Source organism: Ceratotherium simum, chromosome 2 (assembly GCF_057802395.1).
Source record: "Ceratotherium simum simum isolate JZ-2026a chromosome 2, ASM5780239v1, whole genome shotgun sequence".
In the NCBI taxonomy this organism is placed as follows: domain Eukaryota; kingdom Metazoa; phylum Chordata; class Mammalia; order Perissodactyla; family Rhinocerotidae; genus Ceratotherium; species Ceratotherium simum.
This window is the reverse complement of record NC_141901.1, coordinates 86754348-86774913: the sequence shown is the minus strand read 5'-3', so window position 1 is coordinate 86774913 and position 20566 is coordinate 86754348. Positions and strand designations below refer to the sequence as shown.

The window sequence follows — 20566 nt, the reverse complement described above, 5'->3', positions numbered from 1 at the left end:
TACAGAAAACATAAATCACCTGTGTGGTCATGCAATACATATATCCAACATGAAGACATACTGACGAATCTGGAAGTGCACTCCTCAGAGAGGATATCAGAAGGCATACTTTTGTTGTTCAAAGTTGTTCAAAGGCACATTTGTTGTTCAGATGTCTCTGGAAGTCAAGTGCCACACTTGTTCAGTATCAGACCTATTTACTTGACTAGAGGAGGCTTTACAGGTTTGTGGAGCAGGCCATAACAGGCTTCAATACTGTCTTTACATAAATCAACAGAACACCTAAATAGGGGAATTAAAAGAAAAAAAGGAGGTAGAGAGTAAGAAAATGAATCTATGTGTTGCACCTGCATATACTGTACCAGCATATAACCCAAATTTAAAACCCAATACCCAAAACTTTCTGAGCAGTAACAAATCCTATGCAACCACAGCCTTCTGGGAATTCATTTAAAAATACATTATCAGTGATGATTCCACATAAGTTCTCTTCAACAACAGGAAAATGGAGCCTGTCATTTATTTCATATTCCCATGCTAACATCTATTGCCAATCCTCCTCCTTTTTTTTTCCCCAAAGCCCCAGTAGATAGTTGTATGTCATAGTTGCACATACTTCTCGTCGCTGTATGTGGGACGCGGCCTCAGCATGGCCCGACAAGCGGAGCGTCGGTTTGCGCCCGGGATCCGAACCCAGGCCGCCAGTAGCAGAGCGTGCGCACTTAACCACTAAGCCACGGGGCCGGCCCTGGAGTACTATCTTTCCCATGCGTTAGGGGGAGGTGGCAAGGGATGAAGGAACATTGGGGAGATATTTGAATTATTTCACCTAAAAATGTACTAAAAGTTTTGTGGAACAGTGCTCAGTTAATAAAAAGGTATCTATTAAGAGCTGATTCTATGTCTGCCATTGGGAAAAATTTAGGAGAAAGACTGTTTGGCATGATGCCAAATATCATCTTATAGATTACTTAATTGTAAAAATGAAAAATAAACCTTTACCATACAAAGAACTGCCTGTCACCACTGTGGGAGATCAAAATTGGCCACCTCAAAATATGTCTCTTTACCTTGATTATTTTCTCTGAAGGACATTTGACCTTACCCTCCCAAACTGCCTAAAGAATTTAACATAGAAGGCCTGTTCCAGGAAGGATCCACTACTGTATGATAGCTGTAGTATAACGTAAAATAGGTGTATAAAATAGGTGTGATAAGAAAGGTACCAACAGGGCCAGCCCCATGGCTTAGCGGTTAAGCGCACACGCTCCGCTACTGGCTGCCCTGGTTCGGATCCCGGGTGCACACCGACGCACCACTTCTCCGGCCATGCTGAGGCCGCATCCCACATACAGCAACTAAAACGATGTGCAACTATGACATACAACTATCTATTGGGGCTTTGGGGGGGGGGAAGGCACCAACAAGCCCATCTTATCAAAAATTCTGTCTCTCAGACCACATTCTCTATAGGCGGCCCTGTAAAGAGTTGTCTGACAAACATTTGCATTTCCATCTCCATGTGAATTGTCTTCTTCCCATCTGAAATCCCAAACCACTATCCCAACATCCTCCTTTATCTATCTGAATATGCTATTTAAGGTGAAAACCTCCACCATTTGTCAAGAAACTGAGTTTCCCTGGTTTCTCCCATGTATACATGTTATAAACCTTTGTCTGATTTTCTCCTGCTATTCGGTCTCATGTCAATTTAATTTGTAGCCCAGCCAGAAAGGACCCAGAGTGGGTAGAGGATGGTCTTCCTCCCCTTCACCACCTTAATCATAACATCAAATTTATCATCACTAATAGTAGGACAAACCTGAAATTACACACCTCCTAATGTGACATGATATGAATTACATAGTATGACCTATGAAGTATCCTTGCCAAATATGTCTAATGTGAACTACTCAAGCCTTGAGTAACTTGAAGTTTATAGGAAACACAAGGTCTAGAAGCAAAAATAAATACAATCAGACAACTCAGAATTAGGGCATTATTCAAGACAACTGGCTTGTTTGTTAAAGAAAAAAATCAAAATTATGAATGGGGGAGGAAGATAGAGTGATTAGATTAAAAGTTTTAGATTAAAAGAGACCAAGGTTAAAACTCAACTGCAATAGGTGGTCATTGATAGGATCCTGGTTCAAAAACAAATTACATACAAAAGGCATTTTGGGAATTGAGGAAATCTAAATATTGACTGGACATTAAACGATATTAGAGAATAATTGTTAATTTTGTTAGGTGTGATACATATTTTGTGTCTATGTAAGACAATGACCTCACAGGAGATGTACACCTAAAATATTTAGAGATGAAGTGTCTTAAAGTCTGCAACTTAACGGTTCTGACAAAAACAACCAAACACACACACAAATACATAAATAAAACAAATATGACAAACATTAACATTTTTTTTAGGTGATGGGCATATGGGTGATTTTTCTTTTGTGTTCATCTTTTCTTCGTCTAAAATGTTCAGAATAAGAAACTGAAAAAAGAAGACATGCCTAGCCAAATCCTATCCATCTTTAAGAGTCCACTTTGTGCTTTACCTACCTCTTTGAAGGCTTTCTGGCTGATTCCAGGACAAACTGAGTTCTCTCTTTTCCAAATTTCTCTGGTGCTTTTACTTTGAATTCAGCACTTAACATTCTGCCTTAAACCTAGTCTGAATAAACACATTCTAAATTCCTAGAGGACCAAGTGGAAGGTTCTTATAGTGGAATACAACAACAGGATATAGAAATTAAATAGCTAGGGCTGGCCTGGTGGCCTAGTGGTTAAGTTCCTGCGTTCTGCTTCAGCAGCCCAGGGGTTGCAGGTTTGAATCCCAGGTGTGCACTGATGCCCCGCTCGTCAAGCCATGCTGTGGCAGCATCTCACATACAAAATAGAGGAAGATGGACATAGATGTTAGCTCAGGGCCAATCTTCTTCAGCAAAAAGAGGAAGACTGGCAACAGATGTTAGCTCAGGGCCAGTCTTCCTCACCAAAGAAAAAAAACAACAACAGAAAAAGAAATTATACAGCTAAATTAGAATGAGATAATGGGTGGCCTTTACTGAGCCAAGGTGATTAAGCGAGTTAATAACAAGACTTAAGGGTGAATGATGAGGGCCAAAACTGGGAAGGTAACAATAAAAAGGAAAAGTCCTGGGAATTATGCAAAACATTTACACTCCTAGCTTGCATTTGGGCTTTTATTAGCTTTCACAAATACCTATCCAAACCGGGACAGCTTTGAAAGTTCTCCAGCTTTGCAACATCACAGCTATCACGTCTGAACTCAGGAGCTAACTGGGAGAGAGGGTGACTTTAAGTAGAATTGTTCAGGCACCTCTAACATTCATTCGCTGAAGCCAGGACCTTTAGAGAGCCTCCTCTGGCACCCTTATTTCCAAGGATACTCTCCTCATCACGCACGTGCTCAGTAACAAATAGCCTCCGGAATATTCAAAAAGATCGAATTTACCGAAGTGATTAAATTTCCGTTGAAGTTGTCTGAAGCACAAAACACCATTCTCTTTAGGTCCAGCGTTTGCGAGTTAAGTGTACTTTGAGTCCTTAAAGCAGACCCGATTTGGGTTTGGCGGGTTTCTCCGGTAAAGGTCAAGGCAGACGGCCAGCTTCCGCCAGGCCTCTGCCGGAGCCCGCGCGGAGGCCCCGGGCGCCCTCTCACCCAGATTCCGCGCCCTGCAGCCCTCCGTGTCCCTCTCCGCACTGCTGTCGGCCCCGGCTTCCCCCGGAGGGCGCGGCGTCGGGACTCGGACGACCAGAGGGAAGCGACGCGCGTTCGGGGACCACCCCTCGCACAGGTCAGGCCTCGAGAGCGCTTTAGACCCCCGCTCAAGGTCGCCCGGAGGGCACAGGCGAGGTCAGCGAGTGTCGCTGTCGCTAACCCGCAAACGCCGCCCCAGCCTCCTCCCGCTGCCTGCACGCCCTTCCTTCGGCCGCCACGTCCCCTCCCCGGCCCCGCCCACACCCACACCCACGGGGCGAGCCCAGCGTGTGGGCGGGGCCGGCCCAGCATGTGGGCGGGGCCGCGGAGTCCTGGCTTCGTCCCCTGGCTCAGAGACTGAGGGACCCGCCCGGGGGACAACATGGCAGCGGTGTTGAGGCGAAGCTGCGGGGTGAGAGGACAAGCAGGGTCGCTGGGGGTGGGGAATGGAGGTTGTGGTGTTCGGGGAGGGGGCATGGGCCGAAAATAGGGGCGGCCCGAGGGGCAGGACGCCGTGCTGGGGAAGGAGCCCGCCTCGCCCAGCCCTGGCTGCGGGCCGGCGTCCCGGCCCCTCGGCTCCCTGGGGGACACAGTGCATCCCGGGTTTTCGCTTTCCCGTTTCCTCCCGGCAACTGCTCCCTGTATAGGCGGCGCTCACTTTTCAGAATATCCTTTTTCTGTCTCTGGCCCGGGAACCCTCTAAATATCTCCCTTAGGAATCCCACCCTTTCCGAAGTGAAGCTGTCTCTGAATTGGGGGGATCTCAGAAGCACCGCCCTGTTTTTGCTGAACTGGCATAGTATCTCTTCGAGAAAACTCTCTATACCGGCTCTCTGTCCTCAGCCCAAGAAGGAAATGATAAAGTAGATGTCATTGTGTAATTGTGCGGAATTCAGGTAGTCTTATCTTGGGTGCCTGCGAAGTCACGGGGAAAGGAAAATGGAGCAGCTGCTCTTTGAGATACTTAATATGTTTAACACGCTTTTTGTGTTGCAATATGGAGTAGCATGCTTCGACGTTGCCGTAAGTTGAAAAAAAACCTACCGCAGATTTTTCCTTGAAGCTTGTCTATCTATTCTAGTGTTGTGTCTTACAGATTCTAAATTGTCTCTGTCACTAGATGCATTTTGCTGTCTTAAATACTGATATATTCACACAAGACTGCCATTTAAATGCCGCTTATAATTGAGTTAAGAAAGTTATGTCCTTGACCAAAAAAGCAGCAGTTTTAGAATTCAGAATAATTCTGCTAGATTGTTGCCCAATATTCGTCACTGCTATACAAGTTAATGGACTCTGAAGGCAAAACTTGGGGGACTTTAAAAATGATTTTTAACTCTGACATCAGAAAAAAAGAGATTTCTCAATCTCTCCAAGGAAGGATATAGATAAACCCGGTCGAGAAAACTTACACTCCTGTGTCTCTTCTTTGACACTCCCTTAAAACTAAGACTCTATATTCCTAAGAAATATGCAAAAGTGTTTAATTATAGTTGTACTGTTATGCAGAGTTGATGCTTAATTAAAGTTGCTGTCTTTTGCAGATTTGGAATTTCATTGTTCTGGCCAGAGAGTCCAAAGTAATAAAACCAATATTTATATGGCATTATGCTTTCAAAACATTATCTTATGTTCATCATCGCAACAAAATATCTAGTAAGATTAGCCCCATTTTCCAGATTTGAAAAGAAGCTACAAGAAGTTTGTAACTGGTCCAGGTTCTTAAAAGTAGTTGTGGAGTCAAGACTCAAATTCAGCAATTATAACTCCAAATAATGTACTATTTCTATATTCTATGTCTACTCAGCCACCTCTCTAATTAAATGACTAACATGATTATGTAACTAACAGGTCAATGGGCATTATTCCCTGGCTGTAGCTACCTTTGTACTTTGTTTTACATAAGATGTTTTCCTAAAAAATCATAGGTAAGCTGACTTTTTGTAAATTATTTTAAATCCACTAATTCCCTATTTGAAGTCCCTCAGCAGACCATTTTACCTGTTTTGTGAGGTCTCATTTTTGTGCATTGGTGTCTAAACACACATTTAGAATACAGTCAAGTTTTTTGGTCTGATTTTTGTGGGATATTTTTCTTCTTTATAGAATCTAATAACCAATTAGGAGACTTAAATCGAAAGTGCAGTATAGCAAGGTGGTTGATGGCATGGGCTCTTGATAGTAAATGTGAGAGTTAGAATCCTGGTTCTGCTTCCTAATAGTGACCTTGGCCAATTTTCCTTGACCTCCCTGAGCCTCAGTTTCTTCATATGCAAAACAGAAATAAAAATAGTACCTTAATCCTAGGCTTGACCTGGAGATTCAGTGAATTAATAGAGGAATGTGACTGTAAACAACAATAGGTTTGGACTATGACCGCTAGTCAATGAGGACCAGAGAAACCATGTTTTACTTCCAAAGTAAAATTAATGAAAATTGCAAAGAAATGTGAATTTTCATACTCCACTGTTGACAGAAACTTAGACTAGGTGCCAAGGGAATCTCCAATTGGAAGCTGGTAACACAGAACCCACCTGACACATGGAAATTACACAAGGTTCACAGCAAACGGACCAGTAAAGGCCTATCAGGAAAATGCAAGGAAAAAGAAAACAACAGTGGGAATCACAGGATTAGTCTCATGGAAAATGGCAGGAGTCAAGGCATAAGGCAGAATTCATCATAATAGTCACGGTGATTAGAGAGGTCCCCTATATAAGGATAAGCAGACAGTTCCTCAACTGCAGCTCCTTAAGTTTTCTCCTGATTTCTCTCACCTCCTCCAGGAACATTTCCATATCATCTCATCTCTACCCATCCCATCACTGACCTGCCTGTTGGGTATGACCCACAGGAAGTTAGGGGCAAGTCAGGGAGCCTGTGCCATCTGTTATTTCCTGCAGGCTGGCGGCCTTTGCTCCCTCCTGAAGGGCCATCTTCCTCTCCCTTCTGCAGGGGGTGCTTCATTTCTTTGTTTTCCTGGTAGGATCCTTGCTGTCTCCTCTTCCTCCTGATTCTTGCCACCAGTCCGCTGCCAGGATGCTTGACACTTAGACCTATAGACCTGCTCTGCCTTCCCTAGGCCCAATGCTAGCCCGCTGTGGGCAGGGCAGCAGGGGGCTGCACTGACGGCTGCGTCCAGCATGTTACCATTTTTAAAGGGCTATTTAAATTAAGATATTTGACAGTCTATGTTGTCACTTTAAATGTAGGTGATTCTCTTTCCAAGTTGAAGCTGTCATCTACAAAGTGGATTTACAGATTGTGAAAAACAAAGCAAGTTCAGTTCTTGATCTTTTAGTATATTGTGCAGCTTCTCTCCTCTTTCAGTGTCTACCTTATTAGAATTGTCTAGGGATAGTTCCATCAAAGTCTTTTGAAGTGTAAATTGTGTAATTTTGGCTGTCCCCCAACCTTTATTCAGGAGTTCCAATATAGTTTCCAGTTTGGTAACTTTATTGTTTATTTTTATTTATTATTTTTGTGAGGAAGATCAGCCCTGAGCTAACATCCATGCCAATCCTCCTCTTTTAGGAGGAGGATTGGCCCTGGGCTAACATCTGTGCCCATCTTCCTCCACTTTATGTGGGACGCCGCCACAACGTGGCCGGAGAAGTGGTGCATCAGCGCATGCCCGGGATCCGAACCTGGGCCTCCAGCAGCGGAGTGTGCGCACTTAACTGCTGTGCCACAGGGCCAGCCCCGAGTTTGGTAACTTTAATAAATGCAAGTGGTTACTTTTGTGTACATTTTTATCATGAGTATAAAAAAGGATTGCAAAGGAATAATATGTGTATATCAGATTATATTGTTTTTATATATCCTTTTGAATAAATATTATATTTCAGATATTAAGACAAGTAGTATATTAATAATTTAGAACAGGGTCGGCAGACTTTTTTGTAAAGGGACAGATAGTAAATATTTTCTGCTTTGTGGACCATATGATCTCTCTAACAACTGCACAACTCTGCTGTCAAAGCAGCAGTAGACAGTACAGTGTGGCTGTGTTCCAATAAAGTTTTTTTTACAAAAATGGAGGCTGCCATAGTGTGCTGACCTCTGGCTTAGAGCATTCTGAGAATGCTTATAGACAACAGCAGAAAATATAGAACATGGCTTTGGGCTAATTTGTTTTGTTAAAGAGAGTGAGGGTCTAGGAAATGGAGTCCTCCAAGGGGAAGATTCCCAGAGGCACACCTGGGGGGCTCACAGGGTTGTTAGTGCTGTAGAGTTGATTCCGACTCCTAGTGACCCTGCGCACAGCAGAGCGGAACCCTGCTGGGTCTTTTTGTGCCATCTTCTCACCTCTGGTACTGTGTGAGACAATGCTCTGCTGCTATTCACAGGGTTTTGGTGGCCAGTTTTTTTTTCTGGAGGTGAGTGGCCAGGTCGGTCCTTCTCCCTAGTGTCCTATTCTGAAAGCTCCACTGAAACCTCTCCACTATGGGTGACCCTGCTGGTATTTGAAAATACTGATGGCATAGCTTTCAGCATCACAGCAACACACAGCCACCAAAATATAATGACTGACAGACGGGTGCTGTGGTTCCTTGACCAGGAAACAAACCCAGGCCTCGTGGTGAGAGCACTGAATCTTAACCACTAGACCACGAGGGCTGGCTCTCAGGGCTCACAGTAACAGGGTATCAAAGTTGATGGATTAGGCAAGTCTTGGACACATTACAATACCATATAGCACTGATTAGTTTTATTTCATTGCTTTTTTAAAAAAAAAAAATTTCCTTTATGGGGCCAGCCCGTGGCGTAGTGGTTCAGTTCTCGCGCTCCACTTTGGCGGCCTGGGGTTCGCAAGCTCGGATCCCAGGTGCGCACCTACGCACTGCTTATTAAGCCATGCTGTGGCAGGCGTCCTACAAATAAAGTAGAGGAAGATGGGCACGGATGTTAGCCCAAAGCCAATCTTTCTCAGCAAAAAGAGGAAGATTGGCAACTGATGTTAGCTCAGGGCTAATCTTCCTCACCAAAAAAAAAAGAAAAAAAAATTCTTTATGATAGGTCTTCAAATATCTGGTGCTTATTTAATATAGAAATCAAATTGTACTTGAAGGCATTTAAGTGATGACTTAAAGAACTGTGCTCTTGAGCACGGTCAAACAAGTTGCTGTACTCACTTGTAATTGTTAGCATTCCCTTGTTTGATTGATGTTTAATTTATCCAATTTATTTTAATAGAATTGTTCTTTACAGCTCCTGAGAAGTATTTCTCGTTTTGACTGGAGATCACAACATACAAAAGCTGCCCTACAACGTGAACGAGGATTGGGATTTAGTTTTGGTATATGTTTCGTTCTGTCTTTTCACTTTAAACTTATATTTCTTATATATATGCAGCTCTGTATACGTATTCATCTGGAATATGTTTTTAAACAAACTTGGTAATGTCTGCCAATGAGTAGAACCAATCACCATTCACAGATTTCTCACAGTTGGTCATACCCATTCTTCCTGATCTTGTTTTCTTCTTCTTTTCGTATTTGAGTACCCTACACATAGATCTGTCTTAGCAGCATACATATATATTCCTGCCCTTTTTTTCTAAATATATACCCCAAAATAATTAACAGATTTACTGATACATATGAATAATTTTCAACTTAGAAATTTGAATGCAACAAATAGTTCTTTTATTTATTTATTTATTTTGCTGAGGAAGATCTGCCCTGAGTTAATGTCTGTTGCCAATCTTCCTCTTTTTTTCTTTGAGAAAGATTAGCCCTGAGCTAACGTCTGTGCCAGTCTTCCTCTATTTTGTATGTGGTTCACTGCCACACCATGGCTGATGAGTGGCATAGGTCTGTGCCCGGGATATGAAGCTGCAAACCTGGGCCGCCAAAGCAGAGTGTGTGAAACTCAACCACTATGCCACAAGGCTGGCCCCTGCAACAAATACTTCTTCAACACGTGTTAGATACACAATGCTAGGTGCCTGCTAATAAGCCAAAGCCTGTTTTGGCCATGATATATCTGAACTGCAGTTTGGGTGTTACTAGGTGTAGTTTTCAGTCCTGGGACCAGGGAGCCATGGGGTGTTGGAGGGAAAAGAAATAAGATTTTCCTTCCCGGGGCCGGCCCCATGGCGTAGCAGTTAAGTGTGCGTGCTCCACTGCTGGCGGCCCGGGTTCGGATCCCGGGCACCATTGACGCACCGCTTGTCAGGCCATGCTCTGGCGGCATCCCATATAAAGTGGAGGAAGGTAGGCACGGATGTTAGCCCAGGGCCAGTCTTCCTCAGCAAAAAGAGAAGGATTGGCTTGGATGTTAGCTCAGAGCTGATCTTCCTCACAAAAAAAAAGATTTTCTTTTCCCTTTCCTCTCTAAAATGAAGACCCTGGGCAAAAAATTTTGAAATAATAATCCATATCTTTGGCATCCTTTGCCTCCTAAAGTGCTTCTTGCCTCAAAATTATTACCTTTTCTCTACTTAAAAACTCAGTTCTCAGTTTCTCAGTTTACTTGTTCTCAGAAGAACAGTTAAAAGACAGCTGAGATGATTAATTCACATCCAGGTATAAATGACAATCTCAAAGCCCTCTAGGGTTATGCTTTTTGGTTTTTATTTTACCTTTTAAGATGGTTAGCTTCTTTATAAAGTTTTTTTTAACAGAATTAAATGAAAATTTTCAAGCAATATGAGGTTAGTTTGGGGCACTGGATCTTCTTACTTCCTTATTGAGATGGTAGCATTGGTATGGTATGATTGCTGTCTACTTTCAGTTTTTCACATACAGATTCATACTCAGTGCTAAGAGACTAGCAGGAGAAATACGGTGGTTGCTGAGTGACAGAGGATGAGATAATGTAAGAGTTTAGGGGGAGGTTGTGAAACTCAAGTAAAGGAATAGGGATACCTATGACCAGTTGCACCTGCTGCTTTATAAAATGGGGGTAATATTTACAATACAAGATTTATCTGAAGATTAAATTATATGATATATGTAAAGTCTTTAGTACATAGTTACTGGATCAAAGTAGGTTCTCAATAAATAATACATAATAGATCCCTGCCTTCCCTGCCCTTTACCTACCCACAACCTTGATATGGACTGGCCCTGATTTTAGAAGTAAAGTTGTCATGTAGAGAAGACTGGACTGAAACTCAAAGTATACTTTTACAGCTCCTTCGTTGTAAGACTATAGGGCGATCACTTCCTGAGTCTGGGCTTTAGTTTCCTTATCTATAAAATGAGAGATTTGATCTTAGGCGATTTGATTCAACATCAAAATTCTAAAGTCTTTTACATTTCTTTCTCACATCCCTATACGCCTGATTACTATAGTCTTAAACGTTCTTGCGCATTCTTAACCTCTGTGCTTTTGCTCTCATTCTTCTTGCCCAAAATACCCTCTAACTCTTTAAATTTTACCTGTCTTTTGATGTTGGATGCAACCACATTAAAACCCTATGATAGTGTGGATCTGAAAAAAGGCAACAGCGATTGGTTCCTGTCCTCAGTCCAGCCACCATATTCATTTTGTTAATTTTATAGCAACATAACCCTATATTTTATGTAATTGAATTGTTTGGACACCACTTATCATAGCATTACAGCAGAGTTTTATGTTATTATTACCTTTTGGGAAACCTTCCCACCACTTTTACCAATTGCTTTATGCTAATTTATAAATTTAAATTATCTGAGTTTAAAGAAGGAGTAAAATTGAAATTATGGTATTGATATTCTTATATGATATTTTGGAACAAATTATTGGTTTTTGGTCACCGAGCATGTTTCATCTCCCTAGTTACATTGATTCTTGAGATCAGGGCATATCTTATATACTAGTTTCATTTCAGTGTTAGTAAACATTTGATAACTCTGCTTAGGAACTAGTAATAAGTAAAAAAAGTATTTCTTTTACCTCACCAATCAGAAGAGAAAAACTCAAGTTTATATCTATTACTCATTTATAAAAGCTATAAATCTCACCTACCTCCTTTGGCATCTGTTTTGACATAGATTTATTTACATTGTACAGTGAAATCTTGATTAGTGTGAAAGCACAGTGTAGTCTTTGACTTTCTGGTTAATCAAGGGTTAAAGTCTCCGTTATAAATATAAATTTCCCTACATTCTGATTTCAGAGGACTTTTTCCCTCAACTCACTGTCCTATTTTAATGTTTCCTAAATAACTTTCCCTTAGAGTTAACTGAACAGCAGAAAGAATTTCAAGCTACTGCACGTAAATTTGCCAGGGAGGAGATAATCCCGGTTGCTGCAGAATATGATAAAACTGGCGAGGTAGGTATATACATTTTGAAGAGAGAAAAAGTCTTTTACATTTTTTGCAAGATTATATAATCAAACTGTCTAGATTTTAAATGTGATGGGCTTTTTTCTTTATCTTTTTTTCTTTTAGTACCCTGTACCCCTAATTAAAAGAGCCTGGGAACTTGGTTTAATGAATACACACATTCCAGAGAGTTGTGGTAAACTTTCTTCCCATTTTTAATCGTAGAATGCATATGAACAAGAAAAATTGTGGAACTCTACTCAGTCATTCTTTCAAATATTTTTTGCCATTAAATGGCTTTCTACCTTCGTCTCCTTGTTCAGACTTCAGCATTTGCCTGCATTTAGAAGCCTTCTACTCAACACTTGGAGGCATTTTTCCTTCTTTATAACTAGTTCCAACGTTAACTTGATCCTAAACTTGGTAACTTCTCTATCTAGAGTTGGTCAATTTGTTGCATTTTAATTCTACCTTCGATTTTACATGTTACTGAGATTTTTTTTCCTGTAAAGTTGTCAACTCCTTTCCTCAGGTTAAAGGGTCTAAGTTTTTGCAGAGCTGAATTAAGTTTTTACAAAATCAAGTTGAAACAGGAAGATAGGTCCAGATTAAAAATAGTAAGATAGGTTTTTGAAATTTTTGGAACTTATTTTAGAAAAGTATAATTTGTTACTGTGCTAGCCAGAACACTTTTTACTTTCTTGTGGTATAGGTATTGTATTCGCAAATTTGCTTTTAAAACCAATTAGGTCACATTGGAAGTTATTAAAGTAGTTTAGCTTTATTTCTGTTGAGATGGCCTACATATTATAATGGGCTTTTAAAACATTTTGATACTATAGGAGGTCTTGGACTTGGAATTTTTGATGCCTGTTTAATTACTGAAGAATTGGCTTATGGATGTACAGGGATTCAGACTGCTATTGAAGGAAATTCTCTGGGGGTAAGTTACTTAGAAAATTAATTGCCTAACTGAGCTGTTGTTAATGAGACAGTTACTGCTAGGTTAGGTTGGTTGGTGGAACACAGTTTTCTTCAAAAAAAGAACGCGGGATTCTGCAGTGAAGCCTGGAGTTGCTTATTCCAAGAGTTGATCATTCTGGCCCTGTTGTCTCCAGTACTTGGAGTCTTAGCTGTCCCTGTGGGGAAACTGTACACTTTGGCTGCTGCTTCAGTGGCAGTTCTTAGGTAACAAATGGCAAGGCCAAAAACAAGCATTCAGGAGGATTAGGATGGCTTGCTGCCACTGCTGGCGGTGCTGAAATTTGGTGAGCAATTCTGAGGAGGCCTGGTCATATATACCACGTAATTTATCCTCAATTTAATTCTTTATTTGTGCATTTTGCTACAGTAGATTTTTACATAATATATTACCAAAAAGTCCTATATATAACTTTATGTACTTGGATTAACAGATTTATTTCCTCATGGTTTTGGCTCTCTTAGAGGCAGAATAAAGGCTAGTTCTTTGGACTTACCCTTTGGGAGAAAATAATTCTCTTGTTTTGAATTATGGTGTCTCTGAACTTAGATACCTAATGTATATAAGTTCAGAATGAAAATATCTTGCTTCTTTTAATATCACTTTCCTTTGGTAGCAAGCGCCTATTATTATTGCTGGAAATGACCAACAACAAAAGAAGTATTTGGGGAGGATGACCGAGGAGCCAATCATGTGTGTGAGTATGTGCAGCCGCTGCTTCATTTCACGTTTAAAGGAGCTAACAAGGGTGTTAGTTCTCCTTTTCAATCTGTGTGTATACATGGGGCTATCACACATTAAGACAAAAGTTAGCAATGTATTTAGGTATAATGATGTTTCTGGGATTGACAAGAAAGTGTCATAATTATCCTCTTGCTTATTTCCAGGAGAAAGACACCTACTTATAATGTTTCTGGGATGCCAAAAAAAGTATTATAACAATCCCCTAGCTTATTTCCAGGAGAGAAGTATCTACTTAATGGAGCACTCTTCAGTTGAAGAACTGAGTGGTTGTGTCAGGAAGTTCAGATTGAATGTATGACAGTGGGTGTTTGAACTAAATAGTCTTTTGAACTAATAAAGTGACTGAAAAGATTTCAGTTTATTTGTTGAATGACCCAGTGACTTGGGAAGAATATGTATAGATTTTATTTAATTCCCGGAGAGCTACTCAACAAATATTTAAATTGGATTTTTTAAAAAATATATGTATATAGGGGCTGGCCCAGTGGCGTAGCGGTTAAGTTCAAGTGCTCCACTTCATCGGCCTGGGGTCTGTAGATTCGGATTCTGGGTGTGGACCGACGCACTGCTTATCAAGCCATGCTGTGGTGGCGTCCCAAGTAAAGTGGAGGAAGATGGGCACGGATGTTAGCCCAGGGCCAATCTTCCTCAGCAAAAAGAGGAGGACTGGCAACGGATGTTAGCTCAGGGCTAATCTTCCTCTCTCACACACACACACACACACACACACACACTTCCATACATACTGAGGTTCTATTCTGAAAGTGTTTTTATCTAAGGATTTTTACTTCTTTTATTTATTAGTAGAACAGATTTCAGTCTAGGATGTGATACCAAAATACAATAAATTATTTATTAGTTTTGAGCTAATTGTGAAAATTGGTCTGAAAGAATAGAAAGTAATATTTGAAAATAAATGTTTTTTTTTACTTTAGCTACCTACATTTCAGGCAAACTGCTTAATAAAGACATTTATACTTATTTCCTAGTTAATTGGTAATTTTTTTCAACAAATAAGAGTGTAGTAGGTTAATTCTCAATATTGTCTAAGAATTGTGTGAAACATCTAGATTCCTTTCTTGTAACATATATAATATTAGAAATAGGCTTAAAAATTGCAGCATAGAGATGCTTAGGAGAACCCACCTAATGCATTGATAAGAATATTTATAATTATCTTTTTAGTTATAAATAGCTATTTCTAAAATATTAAGAGTCTTTAAAAGTAGTTTGAGTATTTTAAAGATTTCTTTGGCAGTTATGTTTGTTATTAATACCTTCAGTATATGTAAAACTACATTCACTATAGTCCCTAAGTTATTCTAACTTCTGAATTAATAAAAGTTTACTGGGGCCGGCCCCGTGGCATAGCGGTTAAGTGCGTGCACTCCGCTGCTGGCGGCCCGGGTTCGGATCCCGGGCGCGCACCGATGCACTGCTTGTCAGGCCATGCTGTGACAGTGTCCCATATAAAGTGGAGGAAGATCGGCACAGATGTTAGCCCAGGGCCAGTCTTCCTCAGCAAAAAGAGGAGGATTGGCATGGATGTTAGCTCAGGGCTGATCTTCCTCACCAAAAATAAATAAATAAAGGTTTACTATACATTTTCCCCTTCTAATGCACAATAGCAATAAATGTACTCAAAATATGAAGCCAAGGGTAAAAATGAAAATAGTCAATAGGTATATTAATTATAAGTTTTGGTTAATTTACATTGAGATTGTTAATTATTTAACTCCAGTTAATTATTTAACTCCCAATAAATATTTATAAAATTATACCTCATAAAATATTGTTTTCTAAAACTTTTTAAAAAATAATATTTTTTTAACTTTTCTGATTATAAAAATAGTATGGAAGCTATAGAAAGGTATGAAGAACAAAAACATCTATAATCCCTCAGATATGAAGTTAACTGTATTACTGTCTTAACTGTATTCCCTATATAAATATATTTTTAGCAATTAGGGTCATATATGCAGTTATATCCTTTTTAACATGAGCATTTTCTTATGCACTACTTTTTAAATATTATGCTATTATTACTGCATAATAAGCTATCTAATGGATGTAATATAAATTATGTCACTATTCCCTATTGTTGAATATTTAAATTCCTTAGACTTTTGCTTTTAAAAATAATGTCATGGTGGGGCCAGCCCAGTTGCATAGTAGTTAAGTTCACGCACTCTGCTTTGGTGACCTGGGGTTTGCAGGTTCAGATCCTGGGCATGGACCTGTGCACCGCTCATCAAGCCATGCTGCGGCAGCGTCCCATATACAAAATAGAGGAAGATGGGCACAGAAGTTAGCTCAGGGCCAATCTTCCTCAAGCAAAAAGAGGAAGATTGGCAACAGATGTTAGCTCAGGGCCAATCTTCCTTACCAAAAAATAAAGAAAATAAAAATAATGTTGTGGTAAAAATCGTTACAGAAGCAGTTGATACAAGTTTTTGGATTTAACTTTACAGTACAGATATATTGTTGTTGCATATTCATAAGACTTAATCTCTTACCTGATCATGTGGTCAGATAAACTCTTGCTGAGGAAGCAAGTACAGAGAGAAGTAAGGGCCACACTGTAATTATTTTGTAATACTATTTAGTGCAAAAAAATTTCGTAAAATCAAAACTAATTATATTATTGCATATATAATATATGTAAAATATTAAAATAATAATTAGAAACCATATTTCTTTTTTAAAGATTGGGTTAAATCTTTTAAACAATATATATCTAAAATATATCTAGTATTAGACGATTAGAAATAAGTATTAGACTATTAGGACAGGCTTGTTATGGGCAAGACATTTAGTAAACTCATTTGTCCAGACGTGGTCTTAGAACCCAGAAGTCTCTGTGAAAAGCCTAATAATAGTGAAAAAAAACTCTTGTCATAAAACTATTCATTTCCAGTGGAGCTAGGAAGTAGCTGGAATATAACTGCAACAACACTGAACGTGGGTCCCAAGACCTGGCTTCAAGTCTTGGCTCAGCCGTATAATAGCAGTGTGATCTTACACGGTCACTTAGCCTCAAAGTCTCTTCTGAAAGTAGGGAGTATAATATCTAAAAGAGATATAGTAAAGATAAAACAAAATATCTGTATTCTATAGAAATATCTTCATGTAGTGTCCCTTTTGCAAAAATATATTTGAGAAATTTCTTTCATATCTAATGACCAGGGGAAACTTTGTTTCTCTTTAACTGCTATTCATTCATTAATTTAATTAATATCTGAGTTGCATGCTCTATGCCAGACTTCAGCTTATGGGCAGTTCACACTTATAAACTTACCAGTTACACTTATAACTAGTATTTTTTGGTTTTGGTAAGTAGGAAACATAGAGCCAATGTTATAGTCCACCATTAGTAATTATTTGAATCTCAAAGCATGTGTTGTAGGGTATTATTTTTCTTTCTGGTTTTATTTTTATAACGTCTATTAGACATTTCTTCTTGGCTAGACTTAAATACCTTAAACTAAACACGTCCCAAACCAAAGTATTTTCTCCCCACTCTTTAGAACTGCTTCTCTTCTATATTATCCCTAATTGGAAGTTGCCTAAACTAAAAACATTGAGTCATCATAACATCCTCGTTAGCTCCCTAACATCCTATTTAGTCATCCTGTGCTGTGGACTTCACACCGCAATTCTCAACTCTGTTTTCTCTTTTTCCCTTCTCTTGCTTGTCTCTTAGTTAAATCTTTATTTCTTGCCTGTACTATTGCAAAGTACTCTTTGCAATAGTACAGGCAAAAAAACTCTTAATTTTTGCCCCTAACTCCAGTCTTATGTAGTTATTTCTGCTGCTTACTAGCTTGGTGAACTTGGGCAAATTAATTACCCTCACTGTGCTTCAGTTTCCTTATTTTTAAAACATAGATACCTAGTACCTATTTCATAGGGATTACTGTGAGGTTTAAATGAGTCAAGCACTTAGAACAGCACCTGGAAGATAGTGAGTAGTTGTTATTATCTCTTCTTAATAACTATCCTTTATACTTTGTAATAATAAAAAAATGCAAATCTTACTGTGCTCCTCTCCTGCCTTTACAGAAACATTCAGTGGTTCCATTTCATCAATGACAATGGTATCTAATATATTTTTTAGTTTGTGAACCCATTTTACTTTTTTTTTTGTGAGGAAGATCAGCCCTGTGCTAACATCTGCCCATGCTCCTCTTTTTTTTTTTTTTTTTTTTTTTTGCTGAGGAAGACTGGCCCTGTGCTAACATCCGTGCCCATCTTCCTCCACTTTATATGGGACGCCGCCACAGCATGGCTTGACAAGCAGTGCGTTGGTGCATGCCTGGGATCCGAACTGACGAACCCCGGGCCGCCGCAGTGGAGCGCGCACACTTAACCGCTTGCGCCAAGGGGCCGGCCCCTGTGAACCCATTTTAGAATCTGACTTCCTCAGAAAAATGCATGTACTCCTCACTTTTGCATTCTAGGGTGTTCTTTATTCCCCTGAAGCCCATGTACTTGATTCTTTAAGGTTCCATGGTACCATAGTAAGTGTTCGGTGAACTCTTGTTGAATGCATGAAAGTCTACTCTCCTGAGCAGGGCATGTTCCCCAGCCTCCATGACGAGGCCCCTGCTTGCTTCTTTAGCCTCTTCATGGCTTTCAGTTTCATACTTCACATTCCAGTGCTGAACTGCTAGTACTTTCCCCTGTACGACTGCTGTTTCATCCTTCCTTGCCTTTGATCTACTGGCCTCAATTACTTGTCCTTCAAGACTTCTCTCTTCCAATGAGTTTTACTTATTACTCTTATTTTAACCTTCCTTACCACTCATCACCTCCCACCCCCTACAGGTCTAAGTAATCATTTCTAATGTCCCTATGTACCCTTACTACTTGTTTTTTCTTTCTTTCTTTCTTTCTTTCTTTTTTTTTTTGTGAGGAAGATTGGCCCTGAGCTAACATCTGTTGCCAATCTTTCTCTTTTTGCTTCAGGAAGATTGTCCCTGAGCTAACATCTGTGCCAGTCTTCCTCTATTTTGTATGTGGGTTGCCACCACAGCATGGCTTGATGAGCAGTACGTATCCCAAGTCCGTGCCTGGGATCCAAACCCACGAACTCTGGGCTACTGAAGCGGAGCACGCAAACTTAACCACTACACCACTGGGCTGGCCCCTACCCTTACTACTTTTAATTAAAAAGAAATGTTTTGGACTATAAGTGCCTTAAGGGCAAGGAACTTGTGTCTTTAGGCCTTGTATCTACAGTACCTGTCACTCAGTAAACTTGAATGAACTTCAACTATGTAATGCTTACCTTCCACCACCCCCTGGATCCATTACTGCTTACGTCTTGTCACTCCTCTGTTTAAGAGCCTTAAGAGGCTCCCCTCTTGCTACCAGATAAAATTTTAACTTCCTGGTGTGATTTAAGGGTTCTTGGTCATCTATTTCCTTCCTTTCTTTCCAAACTCATTTCCTACCATTCCCTTACATGCACAGAGTTTACATGTTATGGAACTCTGGTACTTTCCTATTACAAACACTGGGTAACCCTGCTTTCTTATCTCGTTATCATTTCATATGTTATTCCTCCTTTTCCCTACCCCCAAAGAATTCCTTTTCCTTTTTGAGAATGAATTTAAACATCACCTCTGGGAAGCTTTCCCTAACACCCTAAAGCTAAGCTAGTTTCTCAAGCCCATTGTGTATAACCTTAATACTTAGATATGTAATTGCAATATAGGATTCATCTCCACTGTTACATTGTGGAAATCTTGAAGACAGGATGTCTTTCATCTCTGGTTTTTCCATCTCCTACTTCATAACCTGGTACACAGTAGACACTCAATAAATGTTTGAATGAATGAGTACATGTGAAATAGAATTTAACTTGGTTAAAGATACCTAACATTTTAGTTTTTGATATGGTTTATAGGTATCCTATACCTAGTTTTAAATTATATATTAAATGTTTTTACATTTGAGTGGTTTATTTGCTCTCTAAGAACATTTTATTTTCAGGTATTTGAAAATATTTAAAATACTGGCTTAAAAAATAAAACACACTCCTGGTTCTAAATGTTCATAATTTAATAATTAACATTCAATTTTTTTTCTCTTGTTTCTATATATTCAAGGCCTACTGTGTAACAGAACCTGGAGCAGGATCTGATGTAGCTGGTATAAAGACCAAAGCAGAAAAGAAAGGAGATGAGTATATTATTAATGGTCAGAAGATGTGGATAACCAATGGAGGAAAAGCTAATTGGTATGTTGTTTACAGTATCTCTGTATAGGGCCGGCCCTGTGGCTTAGCGGTTAAGTGCTCGCACTCCGATGCTGGCGGCCCGGGTTCAGATCCTGGGCACGCACCAATGCACTGCTTCTCTGGCCATGCTGAGGCTGCATCCCACATACAGCAACTAGAAGGATGTGCAACTATGACATACAACTATCTACTGGGGCTTTGGGGGAAAAATAAATAAATAAAATTGTAAAAACAAAACAAACAAAAAAAACGCACTATCTCTGTATATCACTTCTTAATTACTTTATATTCAAAATCTCTCCTCTCTTCTTTCATTATTAAACTAGCACAATTAAGATAATTTTTATTCATCGAACTGGAAGATCCATAAAAGATTATAAATAGTTCAGTGATTTTCAAAAACTATTTTTAAGCCCTGAACTATTTCTTTAAATTAACTCTCAGAAGTTTAATTTGTAAAATAAAACAGAAACACCTGGTCTGGTGACTCTGGTTAGGAAAGCTAAAGCTCTGTCTGCTGGGTTTCCTTTCTCCACTCTCCATACCCAACATCAGCACCTCCTGGAACCGTCCCCCAAGACTCTGAGGAAAAAGGGAAACCACTGGTATAGC

The 20566-nt window shown here is 39.7% G+C and overlaps 2 protein-coding genes and 1 pseudogene across 4 annotated transcripts in view; 1 reads left to right on the top strand and 2 right to left on the bottom strand.

Annotated features, from left to right (window-relative positions):
• Positions 1–4111, bottom strand: part of LOC147918084 (uncharacterized) — a 42219-nt gene extending 38108 nt beyond the window's left edge. Inside the window, exons 1-2 of the mRNA XM_087418040.1 lie at positions 3482–4111; positions 20–282 (exon numbers count right to left, since the gene is read on the bottom strand). Coding sequence (XP_087274166.1) covers positions 271–282; positions 3482–4111 — 642 coding nt within the window. The 3' untranslated portion in view covers positions 20–270. The remainder of the gene's footprint in view (positions 1–19; positions 283–3481) is intronic.
• ACADM (acyl-CoA dehydrogenase medium chain) overlaps positions 4051–20566 on the top strand; it is a 35388-nt gene continuing 18872 nt past the window's right edge. Inside the window, exons 1-7 of one of the 3 annotated variants that reach the window (XM_087448883.1) lie at positions 4051–4139; positions 8939–9026; positions 11895–11992; positions 12111–12180; positions 12827–12927; positions 13583–13663; positions 19824–19954. In XM_087448883.1, coding sequence (XP_087305009.1) covers positions 4110–4139; positions 8939–9026; positions 11895–11992; positions 12111–12180; positions 12827–12927; positions 13583–13663; positions 19824–19954 — 599 coding nt within the window. In that variant the 5' untranslated portion in view covers positions 4051–4109. Of the gene's footprint in view, positions 4140–4681; positions 4751–8923; positions 9027–11894; positions 11993–12110; positions 12181–12826; positions 12928–13582; positions 13664–19823; positions 19955–20566 lie in introns of those variants that run through there. The other 2 variants (XM_087448878.1, XM_087448870.1) reach the window with 2 other exon arrangements.
• Positions 6286–6706, bottom strand: LOC101399659 (protein BEX3-like; annotated as a pseudogene).